At 46.3% G+C, this 24044-nt stretch overlaps 2 protein-coding genes across 7 annotated transcripts in view; both read left to right on the top strand.

Moving 5' to 3' along the window:
* The window catches only part of MCOLN1 (mucolipin TRP cation channel 1), a 30633-nt gene extending 20772 nt beyond the window's left edge, over positions 1-9861 (top strand). The window contains exons 11-15 of the mRNA XM_083483038.1: positions 1511-1612; positions 3164-3286; positions 5030-5236; positions 6316-6446; positions 8103-9861. Coding sequence (XP_083339164.1) covers positions 1511-1612; positions 3164-3286; positions 5030-5236; positions 6316-6446; positions 8103-8139 — 600 coding nt within the window. The 3' untranslated portion in view covers positions 8140-9861. The remainder of the gene's footprint in view (positions 1-1510; positions 1613-3163; positions 3287-5029; positions 5237-6315; positions 6447-8102) is intronic.
* A 7785-nt stretch (positions 9862-17646) lies between these two features.
* The window catches only part of PNPLA6 (patatin like domain 6, lysophospholipase), an 80276-nt gene continuing 73878 nt past the window's right edge, over positions 17647-24044 (top strand). For 3 of the 6 annotated variants that reach the window (XR_014520770.1, XM_083482908.1, XM_083482911.1), the window contains exon 1: positions 17659-17747. The gene's annotated coding sequence lies outside the window, so the exon portion shown is untranslated. Of the gene's footprint in view, positions 17748-24044 lie in introns of all 6 variants that reach the window. The other 3 variants (XR_014520769.1, XM_083482909.1, XM_083482906.1) reach the window with 2 other exon arrangements.

The raw sequence follows: 24044 nt of genomic DNA on the forward strand, positions 1-24044 counted from the left end.
CTCCAGAGTTTGGTTTATCTTGAGCAGAGCATCTGTCACAGCTTCCATAGAGGCGGCCGTTCCTTTATCTTGTCCTGTTGTTCCTGCTGATCCGGCTTTTGCGCCTGAAATTGAGCCTCTTTTCTTTGTCTGTTGCTGCTGCAGCTGTTGTTGTTGTTGTTGCTTGGTCTTAGCTCTTGTAACTATTTCTTCTTGTGAGCCACTCATGTCAAGGTCAATTCCCACGGGATTTGTTCTCCGTTGGAAAATTCCACTGTCTTAAGCCGTGCCGGACTTTACTTTATCCTCTAGAGGGAGCAAGTCAAAATGGCCATAGAACAAAATATCCAAATACGAAGACAAAGGAGACTGTCCAAAGATGTAAAAAAGGAGATTAACACAGTCAAAGTCAATGTTACTAGAAGCTTATAACTTCAAGTTGCCACAGTTGCCCAATTTATACTGTTTCTTGTTATAATATACTGTAGCCAGGCACTGCGAAAGCTTTGTATCAAAGTATCACTTTGCAAGGAAAAGTCAGTTCAGTGTCCTAAGAAGGCAGACCGTTTCATACTTTCAATAGGTGAGACAGCAGAGGTTTTTTACTTCAAATAGATCGTGCAGTTATTGATCTCATTCACCTCCCCTCTGCCCTGCTAGCTAGAGGGGAGATCAAAGGTCTAAATGTCCGGTTTAGCTGATCAAAGAGCGGGTTTCAACGGATGCAAGTTTAGAGTTCCATTGCTTTCACTTTCATGCAGTCGGGGGGAGGCAGACTTCCTTGATTTAAATCTCCCCGTTTTTAGTCCAATTTTCAAAATTTAAAGGGTCCCGATTATTTTCCAGCTCTTACTCACGGGAATTCAGTCCAGATTTTCTTTTCAGGAAGGAATCGGCGCTCTCCGCTTATGGCGATGCGGCTTCACTTCGCAGGCTGGGTAGCGACTCTCAGCACCGCGCTCACTCCCGATGTCGATCCGTAGCCTTTAAAAAGGCTCTTTCACGGTACCGGGGGGCGCAAAGGTGCCCACCGAGTCTCCTTGTTCTCAGGCTTCAGCGCCTGGGATTTTAGGGGTCCCCCGCTCGCCGTAGCGGGTAAGACCCGAACTTGCGAAGCAGTCCTTCTCCGGAGCTCGGAGGTAGGACCGCCATTAAGCGCTGGCACCGACCGGAAGTCTCCCGAAGGCGGCCCTGTTTAGGGAAGTTTTTAATGTCTGATGCTGTATTGTTTTTAATATTCAGTTGGAAGCCTCCCATAGTCGCTGGGGAAACCCAGCCAGATGGGTGGGGTATAAATAATAAATTATGATTATGATGATTATTATACTTGGTAGGAACTCTCTTTGTTTTTCTGCTTCTTGACATCCCACCGGGGGAGGAGTAGGATTTCCTGAAGCCTTGACATCAGGCAGCCTGAGGGCTAGAGACCAGGGAAGAAGATCTCAGATCTTGGGCTACAGTCTGAGCAGAAGAGACCCTGCTCTCACCCCACCTAAAGAGCAACCCTGCACGATGTGTTGTTTATTTGCAGAACTTTGCCAACTATGACGTATGTGGAATTCTCCTGGGCACCTCTACACTCCTGGTTTGGGTCGGCGTCATGCGTTATCTCAGCTTCTTCCAGAAGTACAATGTAAGCTGAGTCCCTTTGCTTTCTCTCTCATATATATAGGCAGGAGCAAGATCCCAAAATGAAGCCTTTATTTTATCTTTTTAAAAATGAAACCTGAGATTTCCTTTTTTAAAATAATAATAATAATAATAATAATAATGTGGTTTTGAGATTCAGGTGTTCTGAGTTTCTCTCCACCCAGTGGAAATTTCCTTACAAATCCACATTAGGGATCCATATTTTTTTCCATCAGTTTAATAACTGCATGAAATGCAAAATTTTAGCATATGGTGCTTCCTGACATCTTCTTATCAGGAAGAGTTTCATCTGCTAAATGTTGACAAACAAAGCTGCCCTTGTTTTTGTTTTTAAAAATTATTTAATTTTTCAGATTTTGAAATTTACAAGCAATTCTCAAACAACCAACATAGAAACAGAATTCCGAAGACTCCTGAACTTTCTTCCTCCCCTTTTGGGTCCTTATATTAACCTTTTCCTCCTGCATTAATCCTCTATTAATCCAAATCTTTTAAATCTCCATTATACCCAAAATTCAACATTAAAGTGTTATTCCAATCCTACTAATAATTGTTTACAATGGTTTTTAAGGTAAATTATATATTTTCCCCATTCCTTATTAAAATTTTGGTCTTCCTGGTTTCTGATTCTTCCGGTCATTTTTGCTAATTCGGCATAGTCCATCAACTTAATCTGCCATTCTTTTCTGATAGGGCCTCAATCTTCTTTCTATCTCTGAGCTAATAACATCCGGGCAGCAGTGGTCACATACATAAATAGGCTTTTCTGATCTGTTGGGAGTTCGGCACCTAAAATTCCTAAAAGAAAAGGTTCGAGTTTTTAAGATAAGGTTGTTTTGAACATTTTTTTTCCAGTTCATTATATATCATCTCCCAGAATTCATTTACAGTGGTGCCTCGCAAGACTAAAAGAATCCGTTCTGTGATTCTCTTCGTCTAGTGGTTTTTTTCGTCTTGCGAAGCAAGCCCGTTGAAGGATTAGCGCTATTAGAGGCTTTTAGCGGCTTATCTGCTGATCGGATCAGCTGATAAGCGGCTTAGCGCTATTAGCGACTTTTAGCTGCTTTTAGCGGCTTATCTGCTGATCGGATCAGCTGATTAGCGGCTTAGCGGCTTAGAAAAAGGGGGGGAAGGGGGAAAAAACCCGCAGGAACTCGCAAGACATTGTCATTTTGCGAAGCAAGCCCATAGGAGATTCGTTTTGCGAAGCACCTCCAAAACGGAAAACTCTTTCGTCTAGCGTGTTTTCCGTCTTGCGAGGCATTCGTCTTGCGGTGCACCACTGTACTACCTTACATGTCCACCAGATATGAGAAACCTGAGTTTCCCAGGGTGATGGATTCTGTATCCTAAAAGAAATGTTGTACTTGTGATTTGCATCTCCTGCCTGTTGCCCGATGCTCTTGCAGCTTCAGTGTTCCTTATCTAATTTCACCAAGACAAGAGCTGACCTGAGACTTGTAACCGGGTCTCCCTGATCCGAATTGAGGGCGGCATTTTCCCACTCAAGTTTTCTCGCTTGCTGTCTCCCTAGATCCTCATTGTCACCATGCGGGTCGCCCTCCCCAACGTCATCCGTTTCTGCTGCTGTGTGGCCGTCATCTACTTGGGCTACTGCTTCTGTGGTTGGATTGTGCTGGGACCCTACCATGTCAAGGTATGTGGAAGGGGAGCAGGGGAGAGAGAACTCTCATGGAGCCACCAGCTTCAGTGCAAACAAAGCAATGAACTTTTCAGATCATTGTCACTGTTAATATGAGTCTTCCTTGGGGAAAGGGATGGTTGCCTAAATCTTGGAAGAGTTAAGGCTACAACAGAGCCAAGTGCTTGTAGCTGCTATTATTATTATTATTATTATTATTATTATTATTATTATTATTATTATTATTATTATTTACAATCCAATAATAGCCTCATGGGAATGGGAAGCCTGGACTTTGAAAGTCATCTAATCTTCCTTGCTGTTTTATACTGTATTGTTTTAATTAGTGTTTTTATAGTTGATTTGATTTTGTGTGGAGTGCCCTACCTGGGTGGATGGAGCAGCCAAGTAATTTCGTTGTCCCCGAGAGGGGGCAATGATTATTATTATTATTATTATTATTATCCTCATTATCATCATCATCATCATAAGAATACCAAATTATAATACAGTGGTACCTCAGGTTACGTACTTAATTCGTTCTGGAGGTCTGTTTTTAACCTGAAACTGTTCTTAACCTGAAGCACCACTTTAGCTAATGGGGCCTCCTGCTGCTGCCACGCCACCAGAGCACGATTTCTGTTCTCATCCTGAAGCAAAGTTCTTAAGCCGAGATAATATTTCTGGGTTAGCGGAGTCTGTAACCTGAAGTGTATGTAACCTGAAGCGTATGTTAACCCGAGGTACCACTGTACAATAGCTAATACCAACCATTCAAATACCGAATTACCGTATTTTTCGTTCCATAAGATGCACCTGACCATCAGACGCACCTAGTTTTTAGAGGAGGAAAGCAAGAAAAAAAATTCTGCGCAAAGCATGTAAGCGGCTCTCGCTTTTCTTGCTTTAAAGCAAGCAAAGCGAGAGCCGCTTACATGTCTTCTCTCCCGCTTTGCGCAGCTCTCACTTTGCTTTCTCATCCCTCCTCCCGCCACACTGTAAAGTGCGGTGATGCAAGAGGAGGAGGAGGAAACACCGGGCAGGTGCTTTGCTTGCTTTACAGCAAGGTGGGAAGCCAGCAGGAGCAAGAGGCGCTGCGCATCTCTCGCTGAAGAGATCTCTTGATAGCTGTGCAGCGGCTCTTGCTCTGCTGGCTTCAGAGTGAAACAGGAGGAGGGACAGAAGGGAGCCCTTACACGGAGCCCCTTCCATCCCTCATCCGGCTCCGAAGCCAGCAGAGCTGTAAAATTATTGAAATGTATAAACCTGAAGGGTTTATACCATAAGGGACACGGGTGGCGCTGTGGGTTAAACCACAGAGCCTAGGACTTGCCAATCAGAAGGTCGGCGGTTCCAATCCCCATGACGGAGTGAGCTCCCGTTGCTCGGTCCCTGCTCCTGCCAACCTAGCAGTTCGAAAGCACATCAGAGTGCAAGTAGATAAATAGGTACCACTCTGGCGGGAAGGTAAACGGTGTTTCCGTGTGCTGCTCTAGTTCGCCAGAAGCGGCTTCGTCATGCTGGCCACATGACCCGGAAGCTGTACGCCGGCTCCCTCGGCCACTAAAGCGAGATGAGCGCCACAACCCCAGAGTTGGCCACGGCTGGACCTAATGGTCAGGGGTCCCTTTACCTTTACCTATAAACCTGAAAACCATCATCGTTGTCGTCATAAATGGCTGTTTCTCCCACTCACCTATTGTCTCCAGATTTGGGGCCTCGCTTGTCCTCAGCTCTTGTCTGCTGTTTTGGTTTCAGTTCCGCACCCTCTCGATGGTGTCAGAATGCCTTTTCTCGCTCATCAACGGGGACGACATGTTTGTGACCTTTGCTGCGATGCAGCAGAACAGCTACTTGGTGTGGCTTTTCAGCCAGCTCTACCTGTATACTTTCATCAGCCTGTTTATCTACATGGTGCTCAGCCTCTTCATTGCTCTCATCACTGGCTCCTACGAGACCATCAAGGTTAGCAGCTTCTCTCAGAGACCTTGACAAAGCAATGCATTCTGGCGCGTCCAGTTTGTTAACTGATGTGGTCAAATGACTTTTTTTTTAAAAAAGAAACTTAGCCTGAGTTTTAGCACACATGAAAAACTTAAATCCTTATTTCCTGATGTATAGCCTTTGGACTATACGTAATTTAACTTAAATAGAAAACTATCTTTAGAAAGATATTTTCCTCCAAAAGCATTTTATTTTAAAAATCCAATTTTAAAAATCTGATATAAATTTTAAAAAATCCATTTTTTAATTTTATTTTTAAAAAATAATTGATTTTTAGCCACCCTGGCGAGACCTATTGAGAGGATTGCTGAGTGTGTGTTCGTTGCCTTGAATAAAGAAGGTAACTTCACTAACAGCTGGCTCTGCTTCTTCTGCTGAGCTGCATCTGACTCCAGCCCTGAGGCCTAGCGCCAGTCCAGAGACACCATCTGAATTTTTGCATCTGATAGGAGTCCTCTCCTTACTGCAGTCCCAGAACTGCTCTGACCGCTAGATAGTGAACACTTCAATCTCCCAGGACATTCTATACAAGATCTCAAAGTAGCTGTTTTACTACAAAGGAATTTCAGAAATAGACTGGAAAGAGAAGCTGCTGAATTGCAACTCATTACCAAACTTAAAACCATGGAGAGACCTGGTTTGAACAAAGACATTGGATTCTTATCCCATTATACATGACTAAGCCATTTCTCACCTTCTCACCCCTTGCCTTTTCCTGGAAGACCTATTGCAGTCGTTAAGAGTCGTCAACAGGCTCATCTCAGCTATCTGCCAATCTCCCATTCCCACCACCCTTCTGAGTAATACCCCTCCCCACCTTCTCACTATATAGAAGGGACTGGCAACTTCTGTTTCAGTGTATCTGAAGAAGTGTGCATGCACACGAAAGCTCATACCAAGAACTAACTTAGTTGGTCTTTAAGGTGCTACTGGAAGGATTTTTTTATTTTGACTATGGCAGACCAACACGGCTACCTATCTGTAACTGGAACCCTAGATAGTGCTATGCAAACCCTGTCTCTCGTCTCTTGCTCTTGCAGCATCAGTCTGAGGGGGAAGCGACCATCACCCAGCTCCACGCTTACATAGCCGAGTGCAAAGACAGCCCCAAATCGGGCAAGTTCCGCCGGGATAGTGGTTCCTCGTGTTCGGTCTTCTGCTGCTGTGAGAGGTGAGTCTGCAGGGGATGGGTCTCGAGCGACTTTCCCGCTATTATGAATGTCTGTTCTTGGGCTCCAGCCATTTGAGAGAGCCAGTGTGGTGTAGTGGTTAAGAGCGGTAGACTCGTAATCTGGTGAACCGGGTTTGCTTCCCCGCTCCTCCACATGCAGCTGCTGGGTGACCTTGGGCTAGTCACACTTCTTTGAAGTCTCTCAGCCCCACTCACCTCACAGAGTGTTTGTTGTGGGGGAGGAAGGGAAAGGAGAATGTTAGCCGCTTTGAGACTCCTTTGGGTAGTGATAAAGCAGGATATCAAATCCAAACTCTTCTTTGGGTGGCCAGGCCCCGTTTGTACTCCAAGAACAGACCCCACCTTAAAAAAGGTCCCCTGATGGTTAAGTCCAGTCACGAACGACTCTGAGGTTGCGGCGCTCATCTCGCTTTACTGGCTGAGGGAGCCAACGTTTGTCCGCAGAGAGTTTTCCCGGGTCATGTGGCCAGCATGACTAAGCCACTTCTGGCGAAACCAGAGCAGTGCACGGAAATGCCGTTTACCTTCCCGCTGGAGCGGTACCTATTTATCTGCTTGCACTGGTGTGCTTTCGAACTGCTAGGTTGTCAGGAGCTGGGACCGAGCAACGGGAGCTCACTCCGTAGTGGGGATTCGAACCGCCGACCTTCCGATCGGCAAGCCCTAGGCTCAGTGGTTTAGACCACAGCGCCACCCGTGTCCCATGACCCCACCTTGCCCCTTCCCAAATCCCTCTTCTGTGCAGGGGGTCTGGGCTGTGCCTCCAGAACAGGTATTAAAGGACTCATTGGGAGCAGAGAACCCAGCGCTTGGAGCCCAGGACAGATCTTTGAGGAGGGGGCACTGAGGCGCAAAGCTTGGTGGTTCTCTCTTCTCCCTCCTTTTTCTTTCCCAAATAATATTTGTTAGTTTTCCAAATTTTTAACACATTTTTAACCAAATTACATCAAATTGCATACAATTTTTCTGAAAAGTTGTCTTCCCACTCTTCATCCTAAATGTGTCCCTACTTTCCCCCATTGCTTGATATTACATATTTATTTCCAATTCACATTTCATTCCTTATATTCAATTTACAGTTATTATTTCTTTTAAATTCACTTACCCCTTATTCATCAGCTATCTATCTATCAATTCCTGCTCGTATATACAATATATTCCCTTAAAAAACAAAAAATTATACATCCCCCTGCCTGTCCACTTTAAATCATTACTATTTCTATATTAATTTTACTTTCTTTTCATCTTGCATTTGCCGCCATCTTTATCTTCTCCACTGTATTTCGCATCTTGATAATAATTTTTATTAGTTTTCAATTACAGTCCAAGAATAGCCTCATTAAAACAATGCCAAATAATAATACAGTTACTGATTCCAATCATTCAGATACCAAATTATATAATTTAGGTGGCCCCCCGCATGCTAGAACTGATGGTTTGATGATTTTCTTAATTTCTGCATTTCATATTTCCAGTAGTTGTTTGTCTGCACTTCACCAGTCAGCGCCCATTTTGTGTTGGCCCCCATATTGTTCTGCAATTCACGTTCTCTCTGTGGTGTTTGCGATCTATTCTCCACTGTAAGATTATTTCTCAAGGACCCTCTTTTTCTCCCTCCTTGAACCCTCCCACAAGAACCCCACTGCAGGAGAACGTCCTGGTGGTGAACTGAGCGCTGTGACAGAGAGCGAGAAGGATTGGCTTGACTGATCATTGCTGGGCACGGACCTGCAGGTGGACCTCTGAGACTGACGACGCCTCCTGTCTTCCGGCAGGGACTAGGACGGGAGGGGGCAGCCGATATCCTTGCCTCCTGTGGGCTGCGCCCTTATGTGCCGGTTCCACGGAGAGCCGTTGAGACAGTACTTGGTGTCTGAGCGACAGACACTTGGGGGACCGGGGGTGGGAGAGGGGACTAGAGTTTTAACCAGTATCTCCCCCAGTCTTGAACTGGCACTGCAATAGTCCTGGCTGATTTATTGCTGGCCTGTGTGTACCGGCTTTTCCGAGGCTCCCTGTGGGATTAGCAGGTTTGCCAGGCAGTTGCAGCGAGGGAATGCAGTTTTGCTTTAGTGTTGTTGTTTTTTTAAAAAAAGGTTTTATTTTGGAAGAGAAAAGACTTACAAAAAGTCACTCCAGGAGTGAGTCAAGGCAAAGTCCTTGACGTTGCTTTTGAGGCCCTTGGAAGTTTCCACTCTGCCTGCGCATCAACTTTTTCAAGTGCCACATTTGCCTCCGAAAGACTGGCGCAAAGGTTCTGCTTTGTTTCCCTCAAGCACCTGACATCTGGCTGGCACCTGGAAGGTTTGGGATGCTACAGGATGGATTTTAACAAAGCCTCTGTGTCGTAAGGGGTGAGGAAGCCGTTTCAAAACACTGGGGTGAAGGGCAAGGCTTTTCCTGCCTCGTCCTGTGCAGGATTTGCTCTGGGGTTCGGCTAAAGGGTCCTTCCCATCCTCTTCCAGTCCGTGGCTTTGTAAGTGTTTTGGTTTGGAACAGATTCTGTTCTCGATCAGGCAGGTAGGCCTGTCTTAAGGATGACACATCTAATCCCATCCTGCAGCCTCTGTAGAGACAACTGTGCTGGGCATGGCTTGCGTTTCAATCAGGTATCAGCAAATCAATTTATTTCCCCTGGATTGTTGCACAGGAAGATTGCAGCATGCTCACTGGTCAGGTTTAGGATTAAGAGAATATGGGATTTTAAATGAGCTGTGAGTAGGCTAAGACTGGAATCTACTTTGGAGAATATGTTTTTCTGCTTCAGAAGAGGCACTCGCCTACAGCTAAGGCATGGGACTGCTTTCTGTGGGTAGTTTGATCTTCAAGGCAGTCTCTTGCACACAATTCCATGTTGTTTGGGATTTTGCATTGAGGCTAAGGAAGATATTGGTATTTATGCCAACGAGAGATCACCACATCCACTGATTCCCCAGAGTGCTCTGGCTCTACTCCGAAACAGTTGCTTTTATGAGTAAGGACACCATTTTCTCCTGCTTTCTCTGGGCCTCCTTTAGAAAAATGAGCTCTGTTCCAGGAGACGAGGGGGATTATTGCAACTCTTCACTTCAGGCGCAGAAATGTCTACGACCAGGTTTAGAATTTGCCTTACCGGACTCTGTCAGGAGGAAGAGGAGCTAACTGCCGTCTCTTCCCTTCCACTGTCTACAAATGAACTAGTGAAAAAAGAGAGAGAGGGAGGTCTGTTGACCTCTTAAGTATTGTCAAATAATGGTCACTTGTTTTAAAGCATTAATTTTATAGAACTGCTGCAACAAATGAGATGTAACCAATTTTGAGTGTTAATATAATTTATGAAACAACGAAGTTCAGTTCTGAATGACTGAAGTAAATAATTTACAGCTAAACAGAAATACAGGTATGAGAAAAGTGATGTTTCAGCGTTTGGGTTGTTTTTTGTTTGGCTTTTGTCTCCTGGAGGGTTTGCTAAAACAGTTATGGATCTTGTATTTGTAATTTCAAATATCAACTGCAAAAGCTTTGTTGGTTCTTAAGAAGGAATATTCCAGTCCCTAACATGGGAAAAGGCGCAGGGGGTTCCTTCAACATTAATTCCACAGCTCAGAGGCTTCTGAGCTCCCTGATGAACTTATTGGACCTTTCTGACCAGGATGCTATTCAGAGTCTTCTTCCAGCTTTATCGCGGCTGTCCTCGTTGCAGGCCAGCTACGGAGCTGGGAGTGAGGAGTGTCTTGAAGTTGAGGTTCCTTTTAAAAATTTTTTTTATTGATTTTCACATTTATCACAGAAAAAATAAAAAGGAAAAAGGAAAAACATTACAAAACACACAACAAAAAACACACAAAAATAAACTCTTACTTCAAATTACTAATTTCATTACATTAATAACTGATTTCCTCAAATCCCCTCTAACTGAATTTCATTATATCACCTATTTAGCAGTTCTCCAAATTAATATTTCTAATACAGTGGTACCTCGGGTTACATACGCTTCAGGTTACAGATTCCGCTAACCCAGAAATAGTGCTTCAGGTTAAGAGCTTTGCTTCAGGATGAGAACAGAAATCGTGCTCCGGCGGCGCATTGCCAGCAGGAGGCCCCATTAGCTAAAGTGGTGCTTCAGGTTCAGAACAGTTTCAGGTTAAGTATGGACCTCCGGAACGAATTAAGTACTTAAGCTGAGGTACCACGGTACTATTAACTTCTTTCATTTACTAACTTATTCTCCTTTATTAATATTGAAATCCATAATAATTACTAACACATATTCTTATTCTACCCCTAGGCCTATTTGTTACTTCCAAGAATTTCCTATTTATCTTATATTACAATATTTAGCTAAATCTTCTTTAAATTTCTTCCAGTCCTCTTGTGTCTCCTCTTCTTTCTGGTCGCGGATTCTTCCAGTCAGGTCGGCCAGCTGGGGTTCCTGGAGGCTTAGCCTTGACCCCCTTTTCTCTCTTGAAGAGGAAAAGTGAATGCAGAGCTGGCTTGAGTAGGAAGGGAGAGCCCAGATCTGCCAGAAGGTGATGCTGAAGTCGGAAGCTCCCTGGTTAGAAAGGTCCAGCAAAATGGGAGAGATTGCAGGGAGGAGAGGTTATCTGCATTTGTTGTGAGTGTTATGCACAATTTGGGTACATCCGTTTTTGCTTTGGCCATGCCTGGCACTGGCATGCAGCCCTCAAGAGGATTGGGGCTGCCCTCCAGCTGAGAAAGGTTAGCCACCCCTATTCTAAGTGGTGGGAGTGGGTGTGTAGCCAGGATCTTCCCTTCTTTCTGCATCCCTTTGCAGAAGGGTCTGCAACAGCAACCTTATGAGGTCCTCCAAGGGTCTTCTGCTGGTTCCCTCACTGAGAGAAGCAAAGTTAGAGTGAACCAGGAGGAGGGCCTTCTCGGTAGTGGCACCCTCCCTGTGGAAAGCCCTTCCTTCAGATGTTGAGGAGATAATGAATTGCACAACTTTTAGAAGACGTTTGAAGACAGGCCTGGATCGGGAGGTTCTTAATGCTTGATGTTTTTACAGTGGTACCTTGGGTTACATACAAATAGTACCTTGGGTTAAGAACTTTGCTTCAGGATGAGAACAGAAATTGTGCAGCAGTGGTGCAGCAGCAGCAGCAGGAGGCCCCATTAGCTAAAGTAGTGCTTCAGATTAAGAACAGTTTCAGGTTAAGAACAGACCTCCAGAACGAATTAAATACTTAACCCAAGGTACCACTCTATTATATTTTTAGATATGCTATGAGCTGCCCAGAGTGGCTGAGGAAACCCAGCCAGATGGGTGGGTGATAATAATAACAATAACAATAATAATACTGCTTATTTTTTACCTGATGGCACAATCATCTACAATTAAAATAGTAGATTGCCATCTATGTAAATAATTCCCCAGCTTTAAGAAATTGTTGGTGAACTAATTGACAAGTGTCCCTGCCCGTGTGAACATGAGCTGATCAGCTTTCTTCTTATTGAAGGTCTAAAAAATTCATGCTAAGTTTTTCCCTGGTCTGCTGCGGTCACGGGAACAGTGTGTTCATCAAACATGTGCTTTTGCATGCAGATATTTTCCCTTCCCCTGCCGGTTCTCCCTTGGGGTGATTTGGCGCCACATTAAAAAGCGAGATAGGTTTTGCAGATTCTTTCTTGGCTTTTGTGAATTCTGGAGCCGCTGCAGCTTCTCAAGAACAGCAGAGGAAACCTCCTGATATGCTGGCCTGGGGACTGAAATATAACGCATGTCCTCATCTTGAAGAGAGAGGGATAGAAGCACAAACATGGGTGTGCTGTGGTGTCAAGGTTGGAACACCCATGCTGCCGGAAACCTCATAGCCAAAAGCTGAATGCTGGTGGAAAAGTTGTTTTGATGAAAGGAGTTTGTTGGCACCATAAGGTCATGTGCCGGCTCCTGCCACCAAATACTAGGCAAGGGAGATAGGAGGAGCACATGGTGCAAGAGGAAGCAGACAAGAAGTCTGCAGTGTGAAATTGTCTAATCCCAGTTAGCTTAGACTCTGGCTCCTATGAGGAGGAGATTGCCCTTTCTGCTGCTGATAGCTTCAGGAGCAAAGAATCTCCACTCCCCTTTCTCTGAATTGCTTTCTGTGAGCTTGTCCCTGCGTGAATGTGCTCGAGACAAAAGCAATTATTATTAATAATAATAATTATAATTTATTTATACCCTGCCCATCTGGCTGAGTTTCCCCAGCCACTCTGGGCGGCTTCCAATCAAGTGTTAAAAACAATACAGCATTAAATATTAAAAACTTCCCTAAACAGGGCTGCCTTCAAATGTCTTTTAAAGAGAAGATAGCTGCTTATTTCCTTCATATCTGAAGGGAGGGCGTTCCACAGGGCGGGCACCGCTACCGAGAAGGCCCTCTGTCTGGTTCCCTGTAACCTCACTTCTCACAATGAGGGAACCGCCAGAAGGCCCTCGGCGCTGGATCTCAGTGTCTCGGCTGAACGATGGGGGTGGAGATTCCACCACAGTGTTGGGTACAATTTACCACTTGCTTTCTCTTTGCCAAAGGAGCCTTTGCAGCCTCTCGGAGAATTCAGGGCGAGAGCAGTATGCAGTATCTGCTGGGAACTGGCCTAAGAGCAAGCAGAAATTATTAAATGTGTTCCTCTACCTGTCGCTGTTTGTGCTGAAGTTCAGTCAGTCTGTTCAAACACGTTGAATTGAACCATAGCCTATCACAGTCTAAAACTAAAACAGGAATGAATGCAACCAAAGGCATTATAAAATAAAATGGGTGGGTTGATATGGCGCAAGAAATGTAATGAAATCAATAAAAAGCGACTTAGTAAAATCTGGGAGTTGACCCAAAACGACCAAACCCAGCTCAGCCGGTAATTTACCTAGGCTTGAGTTTTCATCATACCAGTTCCTAATCTTAAAATTATTGGATTATTGGCCATAATGAAACAAAAATAAAAATGAGACAATGTAAACACTCCGGCTTCATCAGTGCTATCTTGTGTGTCTACCTTGTGAAATTTGACTAGTTCTTTTGAAATGTGACTGCTCTTCTTGGTATCTTAACATCCTTAAAAGGCAGAATGTTCTGCTTGCGACACATATTTTCGAGATTAACGTATCGGCAAGATGCATCTCTGTAACGACTTGTACCAGTGATTAATTGAATAGATAATGGGGGGATTCTTAGCCACATCTCAACCACAGTGGCAGGTGGGCATCCTGGCTGCAGTTCTTTCGAGAGCTATTTGTTGTTGTTGTTTAGTCGTTTAGTCGTGTCCGACTCTTCATGACCCCATGCACCAGAGCACGCCAGGCACTCCTGTCTTCCACTGCTTCCCGCAGTTTGGTCAAACTCATGCTGGTAGCTTCGAGAACACTGTCCAACCATCTCGTCCTCTGTCTTCCCCTTCTCCTTGTGCCCTCCATCTTTCCCAACATCAGGGTCTTTTCCAGGGAGTCTTCTCTTCTCATGAGGTGGCCAAAGTATTGGAGCCTCAGCTTCAGGATGTGTCCTTCCAGTGAACACTCAGGGCTGATTTCCTTAAGAATGGAGAGGTCTGATCTTCTTGCAGTCCGTGGGACTCTCAAGAGTCTCCTCCAGCACCATAATTCAAAAGCATAAATTCTTCGGCGATCATTCTTCTTTATGGTCCAGCTCTCACTTCCATACATCACTACTTGGAAAACTATAGCTCAAGAGCTGTAAGAAGGCATCAACTGGAACTTAGCAAGAGAGTTCCTTTCTCCAACAGAACTTGCCAGTTCTCAATAAGTAACCCTCTGGGCCTGTTCCATGTTCTTAAAAAAAGGGGGGGTGTCCTTCATGGCTGTAATAGATGCATAGTCATTCTGCATAAACATTTGTACATCATTTGAACTTCAAATAAGACAAGATCTCTCTGGGGGGAAAGTTCTCAGCAGCCAATTGTTTCAATGCCAGGAACAGCTGAGAAACCATTATTCTTGATGCCATAATTTAGCCAGAGTTATTAGCGGGAGTTATTTTGTGGTTTGCCTCAGGTGGCCAAATATCCTGGGCCAGTGTGGATCAAAGGCATAGTAGCATAATAACATTTCTCACACTATAACTTACCGTAACTGCAACCAGCTGCTGTCATGCTCCTGTATGTCTCATGTGGTGTGGTGTAGACCAGGGGTCCTCAAACTTTTCCACTGCCCCTCAGACCTTGTGGGGCCCAGACTATATGAACGAATTCCTATGCCCCACAAACAACCCAGAGATGCATTTTAAATAAAAGCACACATTCTACTGATATAAAAGCACCAGGCAGGCTCCACAAATAACCCAGAGATGTATTTTAAATAAAAGGACACATTCTACTCATGTAAAAACACACTGATTCGTGGGCCGGATTGAGAAGGCGATTGGGCTGGATCCGGCCCCTGGGCCTTAGTTTGCCTACCCATGGTGTAGACCAGCGGTTCTCAACCTGTGGGTCCCCAGATGTTGTTGGACTACAACTCCCATCCTCTCTGAGCTCTGGCCTTGCTAGCTAGGGGTGATGGGAGTTGTAGTTCAACAACATCTGGGGACCCACAGGTTGAGAAAGGCTGGTGTAGACAGAATGGACTAACTCGAAAAAATGTGATATCCAATCATGAGTGTAGGCAGGGGGCAACCCCCCCCATAAAGAAAATAAAAATATTTAACTAAATGACCAACTGCATTGCAGGCAACAGTTTCGCCCCCCTCAACATAATGCCTGTTCCCTCCCCCCCAAAATCCCATATGTCCAATATGGAGATGTTCCAGAAGTACCTTCCTTTTGGTGAATTGCACAGCAGCAGAAGGGGTCACTTCCCTGTCCCAACTACCAAACGATTGTTTAATTAATATCATATAACAGTGATCCTCCCCTGAGAACCATTTGACACCCACCTCAGAAACTTCACAATGCTGGATCTAGACACATCGAAGAAGTGTTTCCGGAAAATGCGTTGTAAAATGGAAAGAAGCAGAAGTCCCAGCAAAGGAAGAATGGATACAAAAACTTATGGAATATGCAGAAATGGGGAAACTTGCCGGAATAAAAAGGTCAAGACAACAAACTTTTTATAAAGGAAAGGAAATGGTTTATTGAATATTTATGAATGAATTGCAAACAGATAAGAACATTGGCAGGATTATTGTAATAACCTGCATTTTCATAAGAGTGTATATTTAAAGTACAGTCGTACCTTGGTTCTTGAACGCCACAAACCTGGAAGTGAGTGTTCTGGTTTGCGAACGTTCTTTGGAACCCGAACGTCTGAAGCGGCTTCTATGAATTCCGATTGGGTGCAGGAAGCTCCTGCAGCCAATCGGAAGTCACGCCTTTGTTTTCAAACATTTTTGGAAGTCGAACGGGCTTCTGGAACGGATTCTGTTCGAGAGCCAAGGTACGACTGTAGATGAACAAATGAGCAAATTTAAGTTAATTTGGATATGCAGAAGTTATTAAAAATAAATTTAAGGAACCGCAGAAAGAGGAGGAAGTCAAGCTTTGAAATGTTAAAATGATTGTAAAACTAATGACATGTATAAATCTTAAAAGCATAAATAAAAAGGGGAATTGCATTGTAAACTTCATATGTGAAATCGCACTGGCAAAAACGGAACTCCGCAGCGGCATCTGGTGTCACAGTGTTGCACATATAGCAAGCGCCTTTTCTTTAGCTGACTCCTTTCTAGAGAGCTCAGCTGGTTAGAGCATGGGGCTGATAATGCCAAGGTTCCAGGTTTGTTCGACTGCATCTTCCTGCATTGCAGATGAAATAAAAAACTGAAGGTGTTATATATATAATAAATGTTCATTAATGTACCAACCAAGCACGTACATAAACATATAAACAACATGTCTGAAGCAGCACATGAAAACAGTCCTGAAACCATTTTGACTCCCAAACTGACCAAATGTTTTCTCTGCAAGGAGGGCGGGGTTGAGGGAACCTTCCCATTGTCTCAGAAATTGGGTAATCACCATCTCAAAGGAATGGCCAGACTACCAGGAAAGGCAATCAGATAAGGCATTCTCAGATAACCTGGCAGACAGGAAAAACAACAACATTCAAATTTCTGTTGTAGACCACCTTTTCTGTGATGTAAGTATGATGTTTGTGGGGGGTGGTCTTGGGTTACACCCCTTCTGTGATGTATGTATGATGTATGGAGGGCTGGTCTTGAGCTCCAGCATAGGGAATTTAAAATGTCTATACAGTGGTACCTCGGGTTACATACGCTTCAGGTTACAGACTCCGCTGACCCAGAAATAGTGCTTCAGGTTAAGAACTTTGCTTCAGGATGAGAACAGAAATTGTGCTCCGGCAGCACGGCAGCAGCAGGAGGCTCCATTAGCTAAAGTGGTGCTTCAGGTTAAGAACACTTTCAGGTTAAGTACGGAACTCCGGAATGAATTAAGTACTTAACCCGAGGTACCCCTGTATAAGGGCAGACACACCTTTGTTCTGGGTCCTCCTCTGTGTGAGGGGAACACCCTGTTACAACAGTTCAATAAAGATCAGGCTTACGAGCTGCTTTGCTTCTCAATATTCTCTGGTTGGCCTCTGTTCTTTTCTCCTACACATGGAAACCTACAAAGGACTCTATAAGGGCTCTTGTGTCCCCCATAAAGGAATAAGGGCAGATTTTTGTTTATTACACAGGGGGTTGGACTAGATGAGCCTCAGCGTCCCTTCCAACTTTACAATTCTCTTATTCTCAACTTTAGGCCAGAGGAAAAAGTAGATGGGCGGGGTATAAATAAATTATTATTAATAATAATAATAATACCAATTTGATTCCCTCCCCCCTTTCTTCTTCCTTTCTCCTCCTGTGATGAGGCTGCATTTTAACATTTTACTGTTTCAATATTATAATGTTGTATTTTAATCTTGTTTTTAAGTTGTATTCATTCAGCTTGTTTTTATTATTGCTTGTTAGCAGCCCTGAGCCCGGCCTTGGCTGGGGAGGGCGGGGTATAAATAAAAATTATTATTATTATTATATAGACAACAAGCCCTAAGCACTGCAACCTTCCTTCCTAGCGGTGTGGCTCCACCACCACCACCCCTTTCTAGACCCTTTTCTGACCCTTTCCCACAACCCTACAAAATCCGCTTCCTAGCCTCCCATGGCGTCTTTCCCGCAAGGGAGCTGCCTCTCTGCCCCTCGCAACATGGCGGCCGGCTGCCAGCTCGGCGGCGCGGCGCGATGATGTCATTGGCCAGGGCGCCGCTAGGAGCCGGAGGCAGAGAGAGAGAGAGAGGCATGGGCTTCAAAGGGCCGCCCTACAGATCGGAGCCGGCGGCGGCGGCGGGTGAGTCTTGGGCGGATAACAGCAATCCGAGAGGGCGGGGGAAGAAAAAGAAAGGCTGGAGCCCAGCGCTGGGGTCCCGCTCGGTAACGTGCGAAGAAATGAAGAGGCGGCAGTGGAGCCTCTGAGCATGTACAGAGTGCGAACGCGTATTCCCCGCCACCCGCTCTTCCTTCAGCCAGAAACACCACGTCAAATATTGATTCGCGTGTTTATTGCACTTGTAGCCCAGCTTTTTCTCGGTGTACATACCGCCCCCCCCCGCGCCCAAAAACGTTATTAGAAGTTGAAGGGACCCCCAGGGTCATCTAGCCCAACCCCCTTTCGCCCCGTCGCTCGAACCCATGACTCAGATCCATAGTCTCGTGCTCTACGGACTGAGCTAGCCACCCCCTCCAAATTGAACCCCCACTACAGCCCTGTGAGGTAGGTTAGGCCGAGAGACGAGGCAGTCAGCGGCTGGGCCAAGGTCACCTCAGGGAACTTCCTGGCCCAGTGGTGGGGATTTGAACCCGGGTCTCTGCCAGGGTCCTAGCCCGACAATGTAACCCTGAGGCCCTTATAGCTTGCGCCGAAAGGGAGAGAGGCTTTGAGCCCTGGTCCCTCTCCTTTTGGGAATTTTTAAAACCCCAGCCAGGCAGCAGCAGGGGTTTGAGGGAAGGCATGGACGAGCCGTGGCTTGGGCAGAAATGGGTGGGCGGGTATGTGGGCAGGGGCATTGCCTGGCATGAAGCTGCAGAGAGAAAGGCTGGACCCCCAGCATGGACGAGCCGTGGCTTGGGCAGAAATGGGTGGGCGGGTATGTGGGCAGGGGCATTGCCTGGCATGAAGCTGCAGAGAGAAAGGCTGGACCCCCAGCATGGACGAGCCGTGGCTTGGGCAGAAATGGGTGGGCGGGTATGTGGGCAGGGGCATTGCCTGGCATGAAGCCGCAGAGAGAAAGGCTGGGAGTAGGGGTTGTGCTGCAGGCATTCAGGCACTGGGATGGAGACTGCTGTGTACCTGGAATCCTGGTTCGTTTTTGCCGCCCTCGTTTTTGGCAACTGAGCAGAGCCTCCCCACGAGAAACTTTGGCACTGGGGTCAAAACCTTCCCCAGGCCTGGGTCATGCCAATGGAGCATTGGTAAGAGATCGAGACCCACTCTGGATGAGATTAAAGCCAGCCGGCCCCTTCCACCACCTGGCTTGGCTGCTGCATGGAGCACAAAGGTGGCGCATGCCCTTCTGGAGCTATCAGGTGGGCAGGCCCGCTGGGGAGTCTGATGGCAGAGAGCGGGGCCGGCTGACTGTCCAGATGAGGGCCAGGACAGCTGCTGCCTTCACCCCCCCATTAAGTGACCCGGGGAGGGGTCCAGCCGACCAATCCCAGCCTGCTGGTGGTCCTGCCCAGTTGGTTTGGTGCCATCCAATGAGGGCAGGGGGTGTTCAGTGGGGCCCTGCACAGGAGCCAATATTTCAAGCAGGCCGCATTGCCTGGCAACCTGGACCCCTTCCAGCAACACGTGCCCAGCCTAGGCTCAAGGTCATCTGTTTATCATCAGATGGGCACGAATTGGCTTTTGTTGGGGGCACAAAAGGGGCAGAGCGTAATGAAATCAGACTGTCCCAACAGGCCATGAGAGGGTGGTATGTGTGCAGTAAGTCAGTAATTTTTAAAACCCCAGCAAAACAGAAGCAGAGGAAGGAGGGAAGGTATGGAAGAGCCATTGCCTAGGCAGAAATGGGGGTGGGGGTGGGCAGGGGGATTGCCTGGCATGAAGCCGCAGAGAGAAAGGCTGGACCCCCCCCAGCCAGGGAGTAGGAGTGATATAAATGCAGTAAGTAAATAAATACTCAGTGTCTTGTTTTCATTGGTAGGAAAATTAACATGCGCTTGCAGGGGGAGGCTGGTTCAGATTGACAACTCATGGAGCTGCCAATTAAACTTTACCCTGAGGACACTGTGGCTCCTCCCAGGGACATCCTATTGTCAGGACTTGCCAAGCAAAAAAAAAAAGGTTTCTCTTTAATCATGCCTTGGGCTCATTAACATTCTACGGCTTTTTAAATGTGTTTGCGGGATGGGGTTCCGGTTGGTCTTTGTTTTGGTTCTTTTTTATTAGGTATTTTGTGTTCTCGCTTTGTATTTTCATGTTGTGAACTGCCCTGTGATCTTCAGATAAAAGGTGATATAATAACAACAACAACAACAATACAGAGGTACCTGTTACATACGCTTCAGGTTACATACGCTTCAGGTTACACACTCCGCTAACCCAGAAATAGTGCTTCAGGTTAAGAACTTTGCTTCAGGATGAGAACAGAAATCCTGCTCCGGCGGTGCGGCGGCAGCAGGAGGCCCCATTAGCTAAAGTGGTGCTTCAGGTTAAGAACAGTTTCAGGTTAAGAACAGACCTCCGGAACAAATTAAGTACTTAGCCCGAGGTACCACTGTAGTTATTTGTTGATGATCGGGGGTATATTATTTATTAATTAAATTTCTATAACACCTTTCACCCAAGGATCACAGGGCAAGGTGTGTGTGGGGGTATTTATATTGATTTATATTGATTTATACAAATTTATTACAAGACAGAAAGGCAGGAACTGGGTACCTGTGCTGAATGAGGATAGTACCCAGGGGCTATGTGCACAAACTGTCCCCACACTTATCGAGGTTTCCTTTTGTGTGAATGAGATCTAGAAGGCTGCCTTGGGGAATCTTTTTCAGGGATTCCATGCCTCCTTCTGCATACTGTAGTGAAATTGTTGCGGCGCTGGTTTTTTGGTTACCTGTTTAAGGCGTGTTAAACAGGTGTGTGATCATTATCTGACAGTTGTTTATTGCTAGGGTTGATCCGAAACATTTGTGCAAATTGCACTGGCATGCATTTGCTCGTTTTACACAATTTGTTCCTCTTCCACAAGTCCCAGCGAGGGGCAATGGCAATAAAGCCCTTTGGTGTGGAAGAGTTTACCAAGCATGGACTGCACACTTTGAAATGGGCTCTGCCATTACAAGGACAAAAGGGTGTCTTCTCTTTCTTTAAAGAAAGCTGAGATTTCTAGAATCCTTATTTCCATTCCTGACACTACATTATATGATAGATGTTTATGCTCCTGATTATAGAATTGTAGAGCTGGAAGGGCCCCTAAGGGTCATCTAATCCAAATTCAGGACAGGGACCCTGGCAGCTCTCCATCAAATTTAATGCAGCCCTCAGATTAAGGTCAAAAGCACCTTGTGAGCCATCAATTCCCGAGCATTATATCTCTTCCTTTGCAGTCTTGCCAACTTTTGGACCTTGCCTCATTCACTGCCAGTTTGGGGTCAACCTACTAGTGCAGGTATCCCCAACCTGTGGCCCTCCAGATGTTTTAGCCTACAACTCCCATGATCCCTAGCTAACAGGACCAGTGGTCAGGGATGATGGGAATTGTAGTCCAAAACATCTGGAGGGCCGAAGGTTGGGGATGCCTGTACTAGTCGTATGTACAGCCTCTGCAGGGAGTTGCCCAGGAGGGAATGCAGAAAATGTTGCCTACACCTCAATGAGGGGCAAATGGGGTTCTTCTGCTTGGGAAGGGTGGCCCATCTAGGAGAAGGAAAACTCTGACCCTAAATTTCTGCTGCTTTGTGGGATATCTTCGGGGGGGGGGAGAGTAAATCCTACACAAATCTGGAGTGGAGTCCCTAAGACGGTTGGGTGGCGCCTTGTACGCCTCCTCCTGGCAACTCCTGCAGCCAGACTGGTGCCAAATGTATTGCTCTGCTTTCCTTTGGACTGGGAGCGGCGGTCTTGTCTGGGCAGCCCAAGACCTCCAGACACGTTGCCCAGCCTTGCACCCCTTAGAGGTCACTTCAGTGCTTTTAACACAGCGGTTTGGCTTCATCCCCAGAGGCACACTCCATTGTCTCTCAAGACAGATGGATGCCACCTCCTACAAAAGTGGCCTCCCTCTTCCCCCATGTGAACTTTCTGCGTGAAGTCACCTGGGGTGGAGATGATGTTTGTTGGCAGGGATCTCATGGGGCCTTCCTATCCCAGGAGCTCTTGAGATGTGGTGGCAACTTCCTAGCTCAGGCTTCTTCAAACTTGTCCCTCCAGCTGTTTTTGGAATACAACTTCCATGATCCTTAGCTAGCAGGACCAGTGGTCAGTGATGATGGGAACTGTAGTCCCCAAACATCTGGAGGGCCGAGTTTGAGGAAGCCTGTCCTAGCTGTCCTGCATTGTTGCCCAGCAGCTTTGACACTCAAAAGGAGTACAAGAGAGGGGGTCATTGCGGACTGTGCATCCTCTGGTCCCAATTCTCCCCTTGCCAGTGGGCCCTTTTGCAGGCTCAGAATTCCCAGGCCCCTTCATACATTACAAGAGCTAAGAGACGGACCCGAAAGAATAAACCAAAATCTATAAAGCTGGGGCCCTGAATCCTCTCTGTGCTTTGGGATTTTGAAAGCTGGCAAGTTTGCGTTGATTCCAGCTCACTGGCTTTACCCGAAGGTTGGTGTTCTCAAGTTCCTCTGATCAGCAAATGGTGTCTGATAAGCAGGAATTGGCGTCCACAGTGATTGGATTTCTTTGCCAGAGGGTATTTCGGATTCCTTCTGCTTTTGCACAAAAAGAAGAGAAAAAGAGCTTTATGACTTCATCCCAGTGTCAGTGTGTGGCTGGGCAAGGGAAATTCCTTACTCTAGCCCAGGGGTCAAGACCCTCAGGCTTTGTGTCCAGTCCTGCATCAGGGCTTTTTAGGCCACAGTCATCACCAGCCTTGCTTGGATGCTTTTGCCTGGCTGGAGTGTGTTGTAACTGTGATTGTGCTTCTCATTTCCTGTATGGAGAAGGGCAGGGTAGAGATCAGTATGATGTGCAGAGAAACCTCTGACTTTCGTATGGCTAGAATGCAGCTCTTGCTTCACTGGTGAGAGTTCCATCCAGAGTATTGCCTCAGGAGGGAAGGCAGCCCTTGGGCCAGAAGAAGTTTCCCCAACCCTCCTCAAATTCAAAGTGCTGGTTTGGGCCTATGAAGCCTTAAATGGCTCAGGACTGCAATACCTCAAGGACCACCTCTTTCCATAGGAACCTACCTGGACCCTGAGATCATCTTCCTCCTTTCTGTGCCTCCTCCACGAGAGGTCCAGAGGGTGGCAACATGAGGTCAGGGCCTTCTCTGCAGTGGCTCCCCGTCTGTGGAATGCTCTCCTCAGGGAAGTTTGCCTGGCACCTTCATCATACACCTTTAGGCGCCAGGCAAAAACATTCCTTTTTAATCAGGCCTTTGGTTGACCTGATCAACATCCTATGCTCTTTTTAAAATGCGGCTCTTTTTTAGGGGGGTGTTATTGAGTTATTGTTTTTATTTTATATAGTGTGATCTTTTCTGTGAACCACCCTGAGACCTCCGGGTATAGGGCAGTATATAAATTCAATCAATAAACAAACAAACAAACAAATCATTATACACCTTTAGGTGCCCGGCAAAAATGTTCCAGGTATAGGGCGTGGTGACCCACAGAAGCCAAGTGAAAGGCTCTGGCAGGTGCGCATGAGGATGTTAGGACATGAGAGCTGCTGTTCCGGGCAAGAACTTACAGAACGAGTAACCCCGAGCTAAGCGCTTGTGAACTCACTTCGCCTCTGTTTTGTTTTGCACATTCAGCAGGCTGTGCGGGAGAGTCAACCAACAAGGTTCTTTGTCTTCCAACACACACCATCTTTCATCTTCCAACACACAACCCAGCAGTAGCAGGGTTTGCTTGTTCCCGCCGGAGAGAGAGAGAGGTGTGTGTTGGCTGCACTCCCAAACGCACTTACTAGAGAGTAAGCGCCACTGAACAGAGTAGGACTGACTTCTGAGTAAACATGCACTGTTGGCGATGTCCCTGAAGAGGCCAGGTTGACGCAGCCAGGAGTTCTCTGGAAGGATAACTTCCTGAATTGTGTCAACAGCCCCCGAGGCTCCCATTTCCTCATCTTCCTTCTTGCTCCCTGCCCTGCTTCAGGAGCATGGTGAGCCACTGGATGTTTGAGAAAACAAAGCCATGGCCATAGGGGTCCCTGTACATCTTTTGGCTTTTTGCTGTTTGGGTATGGGATGTGTGTGTGTGTGTGTGTGTGTGTGTGTGTGTGTGTGTCTCGCGGATGACTCTGGGGTTGCGGCGCTCATCTTGCTTTACTGGCCAAGGGAGCCGATGTTTGTCCGCAGACAGTTTTTCCGGGTCATGTGGCCAGCATGACTAAGCCACTTCTTGCAAAACCAGATCAGCGCACGGAAACGCCGTTTACCTTCCCTCCGGAGCAGTACCTATTTATCTACTT

This window comes from Podarcis liolepis (assembly GCF_965112155.1).
Source record: "Podarcis liolepis genome assembly, chromosome: 17".
Taxonomy (NCBI): domain Eukaryota; kingdom Metazoa; phylum Chordata; class Lepidosauria; order Squamata; family Lacertidae; genus Podarcis; species Podarcis liolepis.